This window comes from Nanorana parkeri, unplaced genomic scaffold, assembly GCF_000935625.1.
Source record: "Nanorana parkeri isolate BGI_ZX_2015 unplaced genomic scaffold, ASM93562v1 scaffold282, whole genome shotgun sequence".
NCBI lineage: Eukaryota > Metazoa > Chordata > Amphibia > Anura > Dicroglossidae > Nanorana > Nanorana parkeri.
Window position 1 is genome coordinate 1,082,538 of NW_017306550.1, and position 17,765 is coordinate 1,100,302.

The window sequence follows — 17,765 nt, forward strand, 5'->3', positions numbered from 1 at the left end:
GGGTGAAGAGTTTGGAGAAGGCAAGAGAAGTGAACAATCTACTACAAAATAGCTGATTTGGAAAATTCTCCAATTCAGCTCGCAAACTCTTCACCCTTTTGTGAATAACCCTCTTACCGTACTTTACTAGTGCGCCCTTCTCCAGTACTGACTGACCTAGGCTGTCAGTCGCTGCTCCATCCACTGCAGCTGCCATATCCTTCACCACTCCTTCTGAGTCCCCCATTGTTTTCTTCATTCATTGAGCTGCTCCTGATGGCGTAACTGCACATGTGCACAGGCGTTGCATCCTCCTTGGTGTTGGAGATGCAACAGCATACTGATTGTGTTGCTGACGGTAACTATGTCTTTTGAGCACTAGATGGCGCTGTAGTGCAATTTCAGTCTCTATGCTCATGCATGTTTATCTATGATCTTTATGTTTCCTGTTTGATGCTGTAATCCTGTATACATGTATGCAACGTTCTAATAAGCAAGTAAAGCTTAATTCAGCATTCCTCAATATCTCAGTGCTTCATCTAAACACATAACCAACATGGGCACCCAGCTTCATTCCTGGCATATTACAGAAGTACTCAGGGTAGTACACTGCGGAGTATGCGGTGTACAGTGTAGACAAGAAAAACCTGCTAGACCTGAAAGGCAGGCTTTTTTTGGCAGAACAGACATTGCATTTTTTTTATTTTTTTCAGTTTGCTTTTACTTTAATTCATAGCAACCATTTAGATTTCTAATTTGATTCATTTTTAAAGAAGCCAAAAGCAACAGAGAATTGATGACCGCTTTGTTGTTTGCCTTATTAAAGAAACCCTTGCATTTTCTGACAAGCTGACTGACTGAATACTAATAAAAGGAAAGTGACAATGTAAAGAAAGATATTTATGTTTGTTTCATGGTTCCTGTATGCTTTCTCACTACCAATATATTATGTAATAGCTCTGCTCACCATAGAGCTTTATCTCACCTGGTGACATCTTTTCCCCACTCAATTACCTTTTTTTCGGGCCGTTCAAGCTGCTAGTTAATTAGTGATAATGTACCTAGCTATTTGTGACAGGATTGTGAAAAGTAACAATCCATTGACATTGAGGAACAGAAGCCATGGTTTAAAAGGGGCCAGTAAACGTCAATAATAAGGTACAGATGGCATACATACAAATTAGTATATCTATGGTTGAGTGGGTGATTTTACTACAAAATTAAAGGGAATTTCCACCAAAATAATAAATCCACATAAATGTACATTCATTATTAGTTTTGCATTGGAGCCAGTAAAGCACTGCAACTGCAATCAGTGGATTTTGGGTGCAATGCTCTGGCTTCTGCAGAGTCTTCCTCCCGTCCATGTCCATAGCTCAGTTTGGACATTCAGTGACATGGACAAGGGAAAAAATGACTGGACTACAAGTGCGGTGACATCATGGCCGCATTTGCTGATGGGTCTTGTAGTTGCTCCATTCACAGTTTCGGTCAAATGATGTGTGGGAGGAGCCATGCACAGCCATACCAAATGAAAAAAAAACAAGCCTGTGGGGAGAATAACCCAGGTAAGGGGAGGGGGAAGTGGAGGGCATGGGATGTGGCCATGTTTCATGTTACACCCTGAATATGAGTGTAACATAAAACTTGGTCAGAAAAGTAAATGTAGCCTTTAGGTGCTCACCAGTAAGCCCTCGTTCACACCTAGGCATATTGCAAAAGCGCGTCTGTCGCACGGTTTTTTTACCGCGATTCGCTGTAAAAAAGTTGCGCGACCGTCGCGCGATTCCGAAGGCTACTTGGCTGTATTCCAATGGAAAACGCCCTACAAAACGGCCCAAAGTAGTACCTGTACCTTTTCAGGCGTGGGCCGTTTTGTAGCGCGTTCGGGACGGGTCGGAAATACGGCAAGGTGGGAACGAGTCCATTGACTCCAATGCAATTTAGATTTTTGAGCATTTTGTAGAGCGTTCTTCGAGCGTAGAACGCGCTACAAAACGTTCAGGTGTGAACGAGGGCTAACTTTTATCAAACATCATTTAGACTTTGTGGCATTGCTGCATTGCATTTTCGTTTAGTTTAGCCTTGCCCTGGGGCAGGAGCATCACACTTAAGTGTCAAGAAATTACTATTCATGAATTCACTTAACTGTAATTTTTGGAAGTTTAAAAAAAAACAAAAAACTTTTTTTTGCTGATGAGGATTCCATTGTGAAACAATTCCATTGTCTGTTTTTTTAAAAGGTAGGGTAAGCTGGCTCACAGCTTAGCTCAGCTGGGGTGTAGTGCAAAATGCCCCCAAGCTGGTCTAGTAGTTGGCCATGCCTGAAAAGGTCATGCTTTACACACAGATTTTGCTTTAGATTTGATCTACAAATATTAATAAATGTATAGTGTGAGGGTTTAAGGCTGCTTAAAAATGGTCATATTTGTTTCCAAGAATGATGGGCAGGGAAATAATTTCTCTCTTCTTAAAAAAGTCACATGTGAGGTGGGCCCACCCAAAACCAGAACTTCTGAAATCATAATCATGGATACAATGATATTCTTCAATAAACCACTCAGTTCTCACTGCCCCTGAGCCAAGAGATTCCACAGTAAAAGGTGCCCCTGTGTGCTGTACTTTCATATAAGATGAGTGGATATTTATTTTCAGGTCTTTACTGAACTCATGAAGAAGTGGTGCAGACAGATTGCATCCAGGGACAGTCATCTATCCCAATCTGCAGGTTTTCGTCTCACTTCCTGGCTGGGTGAAAACAATGTAATCAGCACAGGAAGTAAGGAGAAATCTCCTCATCTATCCTGCATCCAGCGGCAATCATCCATTCCAAACCGCATGTAACCGTATCATATGTGATTACATGTGGACAGATGCAGCCACTGTTACCCGGTCATTGAATTAAACGGACACAGCAATCTCATCTCAATGGCACTACTGAGATTCCTGCCTTAAGAATCTGTAGGTTCAAAATACAGGTCCCCAGCCGCACCGTGTGAATGTAGTTTAAAGGTTAAAATATAATGTATGCTTTCATGTAGTATTATAAGCCTTTTTTAGTCATACTGTATGATCACTTATGTCCTACTGATTAAAGTTTAATCCTCATGTCCCAGTTTAGGAGATGTGTATCATCACAGTCAATAAACAGCATTGACTTTACTACTTATGGAGTGCGAGTGACTACTTTTACAGTATCTATCTACTGATTAAAGTGACACTAAACTCAGGAGTTAAATCTTAGAAATACATTCAAGTCCCTTACCTAATACCAAAATGTGTCCTATTTGTGTATCACTCAGCTGTAGATCCTCAAATCATCTTTGAATTCATACTGACACTGTCCTTCCTTCTGAAGGGTGGCTACTTCCCCATGGTCCCTGTGTGTGTTGTAAAGTAGTCAGCGCTCTAAGCTCACTCCTGTGATGGACTACAATCTCACATTTAGTTTACTCATTTGTATTGAAGTTATAGTCCATCACAGGAGTGAGCTTGGCATGGTGGCTACTTTACAACACACACAGGGACCAAAGGGAATAAAAGTAACCACCCTCCAGAAGGAAGTACAGTGTCAGCACCAATTCAGAGATGATTTGAGGATCTACATCTGAATGATACACAAATGAGGCATGCCAGTGCATCCATTGCAAGCCGTAGCCCAGCGCAGGCCCCCTCCTTTTCAGCTTTGGTTGCTAGGACCACTGGTATCCTAGCAACCAATGATGTCCGCTGTCTACCTCGTCTGCAGTCATCGGTTGCTAGGACCACTGGCGTCCTATCAACCAATGACATCAGGTGTCTACCTCCTTTGTAGTCATTGGTTGCTAGGACCGCCGATCGGTCCTAGCCACCAGTGATATCAAATGTGATCCCCAGCATTCGGCCTTCTCCACAAAAGTCAGAGAGGGGAATTTATCAAAACTTTGAGTTATCCATTGTGAGTTCCACCTCGTTTTAATTCCTGTTCGGCTTCACTTCACAACTTGCCGGGATCATTATTTCTGGTGATGGGTTCTTATCAAAATAAACACTGCGACTAATTGTCACTTTGTCAGTCTTTGGGTGGAGGATTCTATATCCCTTACTTTGTTCACTATAGGCCATCAGAAGGGTAATAAGATTACGTTCAAGAGGGGAAGGTCCTACAGCCACACCCATAAAGCAATATGTAGACAAACGAGACAGTTCCGCAGCCAAAAAGCTAAGGGCTGGAAGTCATGGAGGGCTTTTAGGGCAATTATAGGACCTTCACAGACACTTAAAATTGTGTGAAAATATCATATTTTATTAAAGACATTAAAAATACGAAACATAAAAACAAATATGCATATTGGTGCTCAGCCTAAACTTGGTAAGCATAGACCTCGTATACTCATATACAGAGATGATGACAAGTTTTGATCAGTGAGTCCTGAGTTGGAATCAATGGACGGTTTCTGTTGTGGAAAATCCTCTCCGCGTTTTGCCACAGCCGTGGCTTCATCAGGAGGGACATATGACTATAAGGTAACACAAAGCACCATTAGAAAATCATAATTACATTACAACAACATGGTGTTTTGGTGTATAAAAATGCAATATCTTACTGTGGATGATTGTAACCACACAGCAGCAGCTATTCTCCCATTGGAGTGAGCAAAACAGGACTGCAGAGGCTTCAATAGTCACGACCTTGTTTCCCCCTAGGTGGCCGCAGGAGAAAACCGAGCAACGAGGAGAGGACTGCAATGGAGATGATGCCTAAACACAATAGCAGAATATTAAAAAATGCTATACAGTCAGTTAAAAAGATAGGACTTATGCCTCGTTCACACAGGATGATCTGGCTTTTTTTCTCGGCAGGAACCTATGGATTCTTGCGGCAGGAATGCCAGTTTTCCCCATTCAGATGCAGCCGCTGTACCCATTCCCAAATAAATGACCTGGTGACATCAGGTGATACGATTACATGTGGTTTGGAATGGATGATTGTTACTGGAAGCAGGATAGATGAGATTTCTTCTTACTTCCTGCGCTGATTACAATGTTGTCACCCAACCAGGAAGTGGGATGAAATATTTTAGGGCTCATTTCCATCTTAGTGTTGTGTTATCTTATGGTTAACACATGTTCATGCACGAATTGCAATGCAGTGCCATTCATTTTTTACTACAGTAGCGGGCAACACACTTGCACTGCACCACAATGTACTTATGTGTTGTGGTGTATCACAAAAGAAAATGGAAGTCCTTTTTTTGTGTGTTAAGTTGTGCCGCCAGCACATTCAAACGGACTGAGCTGTCTTTACTCCTCACATAGTGGGAATGGGCCCTCAAACAGGAACACTACAGTTGGGTGGAAGAAGACTAAAGCTGGTCATGCCCAGAAGGAATTTCGGACGGTTCTTGATAAACTGAATGTACAGAATATCAAACTATCAAACACTTTTCACCTGAAAATTTTCAGGTGAAAAGTGACAGCAGCCAATCAGTTGCTGTCACTGTTCCAGTATTCTGACAGTGACGGAACCTGTCATTTTTGTTTTTCCTTCAGCCCTCAGTTTAAATATATAACAGTGTATGGCCAGCTTAAGACATTCATTCACTTTTTTATTGCTGTCTTTGTATCTCTTGAACGTTTTCCCTCACTTCCTGTCTTAGCAAATGCCCCCCACCTATGAAGGTCACAGACAGCTAAAAAACCTCAGAATAGCTCTAACCCAGGGGGACTACAAATCCCATGAGGCATTACAGAATTCTTATATCCAGAGGCATGACTCCCAGAGACAGATACATAATGGGACTTGTAGTTTCACCACAGCTGGAAGGCCAGAGTTTGCCCACCCCTGCTCTAACCCTTCCACACTCCAAACCTCTACCCAAATCCTTATATAAACCCAAGGATGACTGGTTCTCTTTAGCCACATTAAAATGGAGTGTTGTGTTACAACAGTTCTGCAGAATCTGCTCTGAGAGCGATTTTAAAATCATACCTCACGTCAGTGGTTTCTGCGTTTTAGCATCAGAAATGCCAACTGCCAGATACCAGCACGCAAAGATGAATTGATCCTCTGCTGGGCACGGGATATGGAGTGCTATGTTAGGCCCCGTTCCCACTGCGCGATATGCAAATCGCGCGTTTGTCGCGCGATTTGCATATTGCGCGACATCGCGAGATTTGCCGCGCGATGTCGCGTTTAAGCTTGCATTGAGCAAGCTTGAATCGCGGCTAAATCCGCTCCAAAAAGGGTCCTGCTGTAGTGACACACGACCCGCGACAGCAGGACCCTTTGCCCCATTGGATTGCATTGGAGCGCAATATCGCGCGGTAATTTGCCGCGATATCGCAGGAATTACTGCGCGATAAATCGCTCAATGTGAATGGGGTCTTAGAGGCTGCATTCACACCTTTCTTATAATAATGTTTGTTTTCAAGTGCTTCTTTTACCATTTGAGTACCAGCCTGTGACACCCCTTCATTACCAGGCCATGTGTCTGTTCTCAGTGTTGTGTTACTTTGACTGACAATTACTCGGTCCTTCACCACTGTACCCAAATTAGTTTTATATCAGTTTGTGAGGTACATAAGGTTTTCATTGGAACTACACCCTCCTAGCCTTTACACTACCGCCAAGGAAGGTGCCATCTTGGCCTCTATTTGTATTGCAGTTGCCATGGTGCTGCACATGTGATCACGCCAGCCATTTGAGGGCTTGAAAGTTTGGTTGAGAGCTGAAATAAGCACACTGACAACCATGACAGTTGGCATGCCTTGAAAGTAACTGTTTGGGGAGACATTACATTGGTGGGTACAGTTCACATTTAAGAAGCACAGGTTTTTAATTATTTTTTGCTATATAAAGCTTGGTAAAGGTGCACTAGGAAAAGCCTATTATTATTACTACTGTATACAGGTCATACAAAGAGGGAGGAGTTGAAGGGGTTAATGTAAAGGTGACATAGAATGGGAGGATGGTGATGAGGGGGTTGATGTGCAGGATAAAGGAGTTAATATATAGACACTACAGAGACAGGGAAGAGATATACAGGAGACAGAATACTACACCCCCCCTCTCCACACCTTGAATCAGTCATTGTCTAGCTCCCAAGGATCCTTCTATTCATAAAACTGCTTCTTTTCACACCTCTGCAATGTGACATCACACATGTGGCGCAGAGCATATACCTGCCTCTCTGGGATAATGCATTTGAGCTGCACATAACCACATGCCTTTAGTGGTTATCATGTGTTGTGGTGTGATGCAAAGCGCATTCGATAGCTAGGTACATTGGGTCGCCATTAAGGAATAAATTCATCCCAGACCACCACCGCCATCCTGTGTGATGCAGACATCCGACTCCAAGGAAGTTGAAAAATAACAGATCTACTGGCAGGATCAACAGGTAATAAAAGTGTGTCACAGAAAACAAAGACAGCTGTGCTAATGCTAGTGACAGACTGCATAATATATATATATATATATATATGTATATATATATATATATACACGTGTATATATTGTTTTGTCTTGAGTTTTTTTCACGTTTGGCAAGACTAGCCGCCTACTAAACATGACAATAGACTTCCTGAGGCGTCCGCCTCGCCCCCAGCTAGCACGATCTCTGCCTCCTGTGTTTGTTATTTTGCCGCCGTGTGTGTGCGTTCTTCTCTCAGTGACATAATGTAGGAGAGAGAGCGCAAGCGGGCTCCGCCTACACTGATCACCTGACGCACTCTCCTCTCACGGCGCGTGCGCGCTCTTCTCCGTAGCTATCGGGAGCGCGCTTGGTGTTCGCCAGTCACGAGCGCGCAGCCGCGGCCTCTTCGCTAGTGCAAGTTCGGTACCTGCAGCCCGTGCTTCGTCGTGTCTGCCATGGGCCTTCCTCTCCGGGATCCTAGCCCCACCGTATTGTGAGAGCCGGCCGCAATGTTGTGTGAGAAACCGCAAAGCCGCCGCTGACAGACGCTGGGCCCGAGCCCTGACCCCCGGAGGAGAAGCCGCCGTCGCCATGGCTGAGCAGAGCTATGCGTGGTGAGGAAGGCCGGTGTTGGGGGAGATTTGTGCGTGCTGTTGTGTTTTTGAAGGGTACCCCCGCAGTCTGGGGAGGAATGATGGGGCCGCCGTGCTTTGTTTGTACCCCGGGGTGGGGGTTGGGGGTGTTTGTGGTATTGGTTGAAGGGGGGTGGTGGTTGCCAGGATGTATACAGAAGGTCGTTGTGGCGTCTGCCGAACATTCTCAAGCAGCCTCGAATGTGGCTTGTGAGGTGACCCCAGGCGGATGTGGTGGGCTGAGACTTGGGGACTGATGGAGGGCTTTGTGGAGAGGATGGAGTATGAATGTGACTGTACAATGATGATTGTGCTGCTGTTTGTACCTGCTGATGGGGCTGGATGTGATGATCCCTGTGCAGGATCGCCCTAATACACTTGTAAACAAAGGATAGGCATGATCTCCTGCCTTCCGCTCAGATGTCTGCTTCTCCCCATCAACACTCTTATGTTCCTCGGATGTTGATGAGCCCACATGACATAGTGTTGTTATAGGGGGACAACAGTGGGATTGCTGTGGATTAGGAAGAACATAGAAACAATGGCTGCCTTAGGTGATCATGGTCCGTCACTGATGGAGCAGATCCTGGCTTCATGTATAAGTTATCATAAGGGGACAGTCTGACTGAAGATAAGATTTTTGTCAGGTGCAGCTCTGTCAAATCATGTTTATATTTTGTTACAATATAGGTCTGTCACAGGCATTGCAGGGCCTTGCACTTACTGCTATTTATTGTAGAGTAGAATCTTTCTTCAACCTGTTATATTGAGATGGGTGAACTATACAAGGAATAGGTGAACCCCATGGTCGGAATATCCATTTTTAGTATACTGTCCTTTTAAAGGACAACGGCCTGTAATACATTTGTGTTCTGATGCGGTCAATACATGTAATAGTATTCAATCATTTATTTGACATGCCTTTAGATCAGAGCGGGACAAATCCCAGGAGCCATGTAGCCAGTGCTACTTAAAATTTACAGCCGATGACTAACTTTAGAGGTTTTCTCTACTTGTTGGCAATAGTGCTGACTCCTAGGAAGATCCTGCTGGCTCCTGGATTGGACAGACTGGCTCCTGAATTCTATATTATTTTGTTCACCTCTGAGATAGATATTATATATAAATTTTTTTTCCGATATAGACCAAGCTGTGTAGCAAATGCTGGGATACGGTATAAAATATGGGAAGCGATTACAGTGGTCACCTTTTTCTTTCTATGGTTTAAAGCCCCACGTAGGTACAGCCAGGAGTTAAATCTCAAAAATGCATTCAATTACCCCAACTATTATCAAAAATGTATATTATTTGTGTGTCACTCGGCTGTACATCCTCAAATCATCTCTGAATTGGTGCTGACGCTGCCCTTCCTTCTGGAGGGTGACTACTTTCATTCCCCATGGGCCCTGTGTGTGTTGTAAAGTTGCCACCGCTCCAAGCTCAGTCCCGTAATGGCCTACAATCTCCATACAAATGAGTAAACCGAACTACTTTACAACAGGTACAATACCTGAACAGGTGTCGATCATAGACCCTGTTTTGATTTAGTGGGGGAGCTGGAAGCGTGGCTCCCACTGTACATATCAGCAGCTCTCAGCAGAGCCTACAGAGCTTCCGCAGTAATAAAACATTACAGATTTAATGTGAGCATTAAAGATGAAAAAAGATGTTAAAATTGCAGTGCCCGGAGTTGGGCTTTAATTTGTTTAGGAAATAAAGGCTTTTTATACTCTGTGTACTATTATTACATATGTAAACTGCAAAGAGGTTTTAGAGGATAATATTTAACAGTTTAAATGGTATTTTCTAAACCATTAAACTTTTACAACTGTATCTGAAAACCAGAAACAAATATTTGACCGACTGATGCTCCCTGGAGGGTCTGGGTGGTCCTGAGGGGCCTGGCTGTGAGCGGCACGGAAGGTAGCGGTACCGCGGCCGCATGTTAGTTTTCGTCTGCACGTTGGTGGCAGCCGAAAATCGAGGTCCCTGCTCCTTTTACGGCCTAGTCCGGATGCCGCCATCTTGGACAAGGGCAGCGTGCCCTTCCCGCCTGAAGTCACTTCTGGTCCGCGGGTGGATGGGGCGGTCCTTTTTGCCGTGGGGGTGATTTTCGGATGACACAGACGCATGTCTGCTGCTGCTGATCCAGGCTGTCGGGGTCCACGGGCTGGAGGACATCTTTGCTGGACCTTCCAGTCTGCTGTGCCAGGGGCCGTGAGTTGCTGGGTCTCTGCCCGTTCTGCTATGGCAGTTGGGGTTTCTTGGCCTTTTCGCCATGGTGCCTCTGTTTCTCAGTTTTGTAAGGCTGCTACTTAGTCTTCTGTTCACAACCTTGCCAATTTTTATGTGGTGGTTGTTTTGGCGTCTGCAGATGCTGGCTTGGGGCGCAAGGTTTTGCAGGCGACCCTTTAGTGGGGTCTTGTTGGGGATTTGGATTTTGCCCACCCCTCTGCCTGTTACTGCTTTGTGACGGTACATGATCTACATTCTGTTTCCTGTGTCCTTCAATGAACGGAAGAGAAAATAGGATTTTTGTACTCGCAGTAAAATCCCTTTCTCTCCATTCATTGAAGGACACAGGTCCCCCCTCTTTTGTGGGGTGTGTACTCCTAACTGCTTCTTACTTACTGGAAACTTGTCAGCATGTGTGGGTTGGGCCACCAGCAGGGGCCGCCCCTGGGCCGTCTTAGTCTTTTGTTTTGTGCCTAGCGTCGTCCTTCTGCCGGTGGCGATATAACCCTACGGTATATGATCTATAACCCTACGGTATATGATCTACGATCTGTTCCCTGTGTCCTTCAATGAACAGAGAGAAAAGGATTTTACGGTGAAATCTGAATTCCTCCTATCCTAAATGATCTTCCAAGACTCTTCAGCTGGCCATACACCATACAGTCTGATTGTACAATCTCGAAGATCTACTATCAACTATGTAGTGCATGGATGAATTGGTCAAAAATTGAATGGGTTGTTTAAGTCTGTCCTCGCATTACGCAGTTTTGGTAGATTTAAAGGAGATTGTACAAGGGGTGATTGTATGGCAGATGTGGACAAATTAATATGGAATCCAGGAGGCAGTAGGATTTTTTTTTTTAGGAGCCTGCTCCATTGAGAACAACTAGAAAACTTCAAAAGTTAGGCCCCCAGCTTTAATTTCTGAAGAGCATTTGCTATCTGGTTCCTGGGATTTGTCTGGCCATGTTGTATAGTGTATGGCCAGGTTTAGTCATCAGGCAGTGAAGGATCAGGACTGAACCTCTGGACACTAAATATAAAGGTGGCCATACACCTTACGATTATCGGTCGACACTTTTCGTCCGATGATCGGACAGTCGTACAATTGTCGTACGGCGGCCCCATTATGCCCCGATTTACCGCAAGGTTCAATTAGCTGTAATTAAAGAAAAGCACTTGGACGAATTGCGGTAATCGACCGCGCTTATTTTCGTTTGGCGCATGAGCAGTGTAGATTGTACGACTTTTGACGTACGGAAACGCCACTAACCTTCAATAATCGTACGATCAGCCAAAGTTTTCAAACATGCTTGAAAGTCAAAAGTCATACGATTGTACAGTATTTGCAGTTGTACACTGCCCATACACCTTGCGATTATCGGACGAAAACGCGATCGGATACGATTATCCTATGATAATGGTAAGGTGTATGGGCACCTAAAGCTTCACAAAGAGTATTAGTTGGAGCCGCTCAAAATCCCACCAAGTTTGTCAAAGTACAATTTGTAATTTAATGTTAAATTCAGTGGTTATTGCCATTTTTAATATCCAATGTTCAGGCGCCGTTTTCAGCACTTGAAGGTCTTCATCTTTTTGCTATGAATTGTCAGAATGTAATATAGGAGGTACTACAACCACAACTTCCTATTGTTGAACAATAATACAGTAAACTCCCCATTATCCGGCATCCACGGGGAATGGTAGATTCTGGATAAATTTAGTTTCTGGTTGCTTGAGAGTTGCTATTTAAAAATAGGTCTAACTGATGCCATACCCCATACTGTACCATAACATAAGCTCTGTATTGACTTCATATTATTATTGAAATGCAGTAATCAAAGGCAAATTAAGACAAATAGACACACAATCATTTCCAGGATAATACATGCCGCAGATCAGCAAAACAGTGGTTAGTTGAATACGGGATAACTGAGAATTTACTGTATTATGAATGTAAAAATGAAAAATAATTTATAAATAGTCTACTTATTAATATGATCTAGCTTCAGTTATGGCTGAATTACGTTATAGACTTACTCTTTTCAAATGGTTAGTCAGGGTTTCATTGCTGTGTGTGTCCCTTTTGTGAAGAATCCCCAGGACAGGAAGTGATGGTAATTCTCTCTAGTGGGGACACAGGAAAGAGTTCTAAACTCTGAAAGTGTTTGTATTAGTGTGAATGCCTTTTATCCTGGTGACAACAGCAAGGATAGGAAATTATGGAAAATCTACCCCTTTTAAGGTCCCAGACTGATAAATGAAATGCCTAACAGGCTCTTAACTCTTACCTACTCTATTCAAACCAAATTAAAGCTTGTGGCTGGGCGTTTAAAGAAGATTACACAGCAGCAACATTGACAGTCTTCAAGTAAAAATAACTTTTATTGTTATACCTTGTTATTAATATTGAGCCTCGCATTTAATTTTTTATTATATTATATGATTAATTAGACCACTTTCCCAAATATATAACGTACAGAGGGTGTCAATGCTTTGATCTTCAACTCTCGGTGTTGTCATGATGTATATACTTTCATCCTTTGATGTACTTCATCTATTTATGTTGTTTAATTTCTAAATTGATAAATGAATTTTGATAATATACTCCACTGTTTAGCTGTTTTTCTGAGTTTCATCTTTGTTATGCACTCACTTAGTTGTCGAATCTTTGGCGGTATAGGGCGTAATGAAAATATGTGTATGAACAATTCAGTGTTTCTCAAAACACTGAAGATATTTTATATTGAAACATTTTAGTGGGTTTCTGGCAGAGATGATCTGGATTCTTTTAGAACCTTTTGTTTCATTTGCTGTATGAAAAAATATATATGTGTGCTGAAGAATGTTAGTAGTAGTGCTGTGTTGTTGCTTAAAGAAGAGCTTCGGGCATATTGAACAATAACCCTTGCAGTGGCACTACCCCCACACTGCAAGGATTCAATGCTTGTTTTGGTCCAGGGTCTAAAATAAAAAGATATGCTTACCCGATCCTCAGTCCCGTCTGGCTGCTTGCCCGCTCCCTGTAGCCTCTTCTCTCCCTTGCTTCAGTGGTCTAAGGACCTGTGACATCATCATGTCCATTCACTTGCGTTTTTGGATGTGAGGACGCTGAGGGACATTCCGCAGGCGGAGCAGGAAAGTGGTGAGCAGTTACCGCTGCTGGACCTAGGAATCAGGTGAATGTTTTTATTTATTTTAATATTCAAAACAAGCACTTAACCCCTTGCTGTGCGGGGGTAGTCCCACATGCAAGGGATACTATTTAATATGCAGGAGTTCAATAATGTGTGTGATTTCTATATTTTGGTCAGTGGCAGAACCCATTAAACCTAAAAAAAGATTTCAAGTCAAGTATGTAGTATAACTAAGACATTTTTTTTTTAGATTGGGGGGGTTGGAACCACTGTCGGGCTTTATTGCTTGGTGCTATTAGGGATATTCACTTTTTCATTGTCCTGATTACCAGAAATGTAGGGAAGGGGCATTTCCACATTTTGAGTTGCCGCCACAACAGCGGAGAAGAAAACACTTTCTATGGTGACAGCTGTTTTAAGATATGATTTCGCTCACATTGGAAAGATCTCCTCTCCCTTCCTGTTGAGTGTACAGGACAGGAAGTGAAGGGAAATCTCCCTACTGAGACACAGATGGCAAGAAAAGAAAAACCATGAATGGACAATAGTTTTAAGCCTCCCCTACTATTTCCAACATGGGACAGGAAAAGCTTTTGGCTTTAAAGATACTTTACCTTAAACCCAAAGCGAGGTAAGCGTTGAGTGAACTGTAAAGAGTTATGGGATTTCTCAAATTTTGCATCTTTCTACCTTACATTATGAAAACAACCAGCACTGTTTTTGCCTTTGCTGTGTGGCAGGCAAGAACACCTTTTCGTTGCAATGTATCGGCTATTCCTTATAACTACTTCTCCTCGGAGGCTAGGGAAGTGAAAGTGTAGGTACACCCAGAATAACCGAAAGCTGTTTGCAGACACGCATTACATTTACTCTGAGGTGAGGTTATTCATTTTTTTAATGCAGGCTTGCTTTTATCTTAGTTTATACCTGTTCATCCTGTCTGTATCAGTTCTCTTGTGAGGCTAGGTTCACACTTAGGCGACACCTCACCGCGCGGCAATCGCGCACGATTCCACACAGTCAGGAGTCGCCAAGATGTAAACCGATCGCGCTGTGGGTGCCATTATTTTCTAATGGCACCCCAGTCGCGCCGGGTGGATCGTGCTGTGTTCCGCCCGTGTTTCTGAACTCTTGTAGTAGTTTGAATTTAAAAAAAAAATACAACCGTGTATACCTGCCTTTTATTTTGGATCAGTGAGTCAGAAGGAATTGAACAGCCAAGCATCTAATCTATTCAGTAGGAAGTCACAGTGGCAGACTCTGTTTTTGTTTGTTTTTTCTCTCAGGTGCTGAACTATGCAAGTAAGAGATGACAAAAGAACTTATTGTTTTTGTGTGTTTGTAAACTTTTTTTTGTTTTTGATCTCTCCGTTTAATTTCTATTGCAATAAATAGGAATGTTCAGATACCAAGCACCCTACTTGGTACAAGGCCAGATACTTTTCCAGCTCCATTGAAAGTCTAGACTAGAGAAAAACTCAAATTAGGAGGCAGCTGTCATTTATAAGAAGCATTGGCTACGCGGCTCCTGGGATTTGTGCATTCCTTTATTGTATGATTTGTTTTATTTGTATATAAGGGATGCACCAATGCCATTTTTTCCAGATCAATTACAAGTTCTGATACTTGTCCAAGTACTCAGATACAAGTACTGATATGTTTTTGTTTTAGTGTCTAAAACAATACAGGCTAATGATTTCCGGAGAGTGGTGGAGCGCCAGAGCCCTGTCACAGCTGCAACCTCTGCCACCCTGGCAGTTCTCATGAAAATGCCAAGTATCGGCACCAATACAGATACTGGTATCTATACATCCCTAGTAATAAACCCAATTACCAGTCCACCAAGGTAGCAGCTGGCAACCTGCTTTTGGTGCCTTTCCATTCCTGCAGTCCCTCCAAGGGAACTTCAGCATTGGGCTACTGGTTTAACAAAGGGTCCTGCTATATTTTGAAACAGCAGCTTGATGCTAATGAATGTATGAGCTGCTTTCTGGATGGTTCCCTTGCTTTTTGCACACCAGCCTGTGTACCTGATGCACCACAATGGTGTTACTAGGGTGGAGGGAACATTTGTTTATTTTTTTTATCCATAAAAAATGATAATTTACAAATATATGTAAACTAAGTTTTTAATGCTATTTGGTTAGGCTGCATTTTCTAGGTTAGTCTCTGAACAGAAAGCTTTGTTCTATCACTCCCAAACAGCCGATTTTTTTATAAAGTAGTTCCAGCCCTTGGGTGTCACAGGGTGTGAGATTTGTTGCACGAATTATGAGGCTGTTGTGTTTGATGTACACATCAAGCTAAGCTGTAGGTGGGCCTTCCTATTAGCTAAAGTTCAGGTAAATTTGGAGTAGCTGTTAGTCATCTCTTCAAAAAGGAGTTCTATAGAAAGGTGGGGATGGTTGTAAGGGCGAGTCAGCATCAACAGTGGAATAGAAGGTCTCATGTATAAATACTGTTTGTGAGGCTTTTGCATTAAACTGTCAGGTGCCTGTTAAGTTTAATTTGTCAAAACTTTGGTTGTCCATCTGTTTGTTATAGCGTTCTATTATAGTAAATCTAAATTCTATCTGGATGTCCCATTCACGACAGATGAGTTGGCATTCGTTTTTTCAACACATTCTAATGCAAGGATGTCTGAAAATGAATGGGTGGGGATGGGAATCGTTCACAAGTGCATTGCAATGATGTGAGCTGACCTGTGCTGAAAAAAGGCTTTTTTTTGTGTGTGTTTAATACGACGGGCATCAGCTGAAGCAGAACCAATATATTTTTTATATAGCTTAGTGTAAAAATTACAGTGGCTGTTGCATGTGATTGCTCAGGATTGGCTTTTTGATGGTGATTGTAGTAAAACATGCCTACTCGAGTGTCTGCACAGCCATTTCTGGTCTTTACTTGTGTGCCAGGGTAATGACACAAGAGAGCAGTTTGGAAGTCAGGGACAGAGCATTGTCACCATGTAACAGAATGTGCTCGAACAAGGACCTTCGTTGCAGGATTACCAAGTATTTTAATTAAAGCTGTAAATGTAAAAAGATAGAAAATAACTTGATATTAACTTGTTAATCTTTTTATTTCAGGGCTAATTTTTCCACTTTTCACACGTGTTTTAAATGGACTTTTTTTGTCTTAAATTCACTTAAATGTTTATGTATTTGCGCATATGTTTATCAAATCTATATTTTCAGTAATAAATGGGTTTAAATACATTTTAGTGTACACAAAAACCATGTAGTATAATTTTTATTAAAATATAAGACTGTGTTGCGTAAATAAAAAAATGTCACGTCTCAAAATTGCATCGGTCTGCAAAGTTAGGCTGAAAACTACAATGCCCAAATAGTACATAGGTGACACATACTCAAGAATTTAGTGTTAACCATAAATGATGGACTTAGAACTATTCTTCTACCTTTTGGCATTTGTGGGGATACTTAGTAAGTGCTGCGTAATCCGCTTTTACGTACACATGTGTGTGCTGCATGCTAGTTTTTATAAGTATGACCAGGGGTGTTGACGATACCGTTATCTAACACTACCAGTGTACTAACAGGTTCTCTTTATGTGTTACAACCCTGATGACTCCCCTACAATGAGCCCAGACAAAGCGGAGACAGTCCCTGGAATGGTTCTAATCTGGCCACTACTGTCCAGAATGTAAGCTCTGGACCTGGAAGTGTTCTGAACTGATTGCGTCAGGGTTATTTCCTCACAGGGTTAATCAGAGCAAGTATGTTCCTGGGCCTAGCTCTCGGCATCCTGTAGTGACTTTTTGTGGTACTGTGCTCTCATGAAAATCAGTTGAGCCCATTGGAGGCCAAAACTGTTGGAAAGGGGCACACCATAGGCTGTACTGCCATTCAGATTACTTCTATAGTAAAAAGCAGAGCTGGCTCTGAGATTTTGAACTTGTTTACAACCTCTTACTGAAATGGCTCTTCTCTGAGCTTCAGGTACCTGATGAGGTTTTAACTTTTTGATAGGAGGCTTAGTCCAAATGTGATGGTAAATTAGGTCGCCTGGCCAATTCTGAAAACCTCTCTCGATTTTTCTGCAAGAACTCTCGCCTTCCGAGACTAAGCAGCAGACCGCTTTGGAGATTCTAACTTCGGGTACACCTTTCTGCTGAGACAGCCTCCCGATCCTTCCAGTGCTTTATTTACTTAACATGGTATAGTTTTTCTTTTCCCAGACTGGTATACCTGTTACTCATCACTAATTTTCTCTCTCATAGGGGCCCTGCCTATTTGCCAGACATTTACTTTCTACAGTAGGCAAGACAACTAAGGGTGCATTACACGTGATTCAATGCAAGTGCGTTCACATAGTATGTTGACTTAAGTTGCATTGAGTTGTTTCGCCTTGTGTGTGTATATATA

The 17,765-nt window shown here is 42.6% G+C and overlaps 1 protein-coding gene across 1 annotated transcript in view; it reads left to right on the top strand.

Annotated features, from left to right (window-relative positions):
* Window positions 1-7,665: 7,665 nt before the first annotated feature.
* Window positions 7,666-17,765, top strand: part of SPPL3 (signal peptide peptidase like 3) — a 49,989-nt gene continuing 39,889 nt past the window's right edge. The window contains exon 1 of the mRNA XM_018557419.1: window positions 7,666-7,990. Within this exon, the coding sequence (XP_018412921.1) occupies window positions 7,968-7,990 (23 nt within the window). The 5' untranslated portion in view covers window positions 7,666-7,967. The remainder of the gene's footprint in view (window positions 7,991-17,765) is intronic.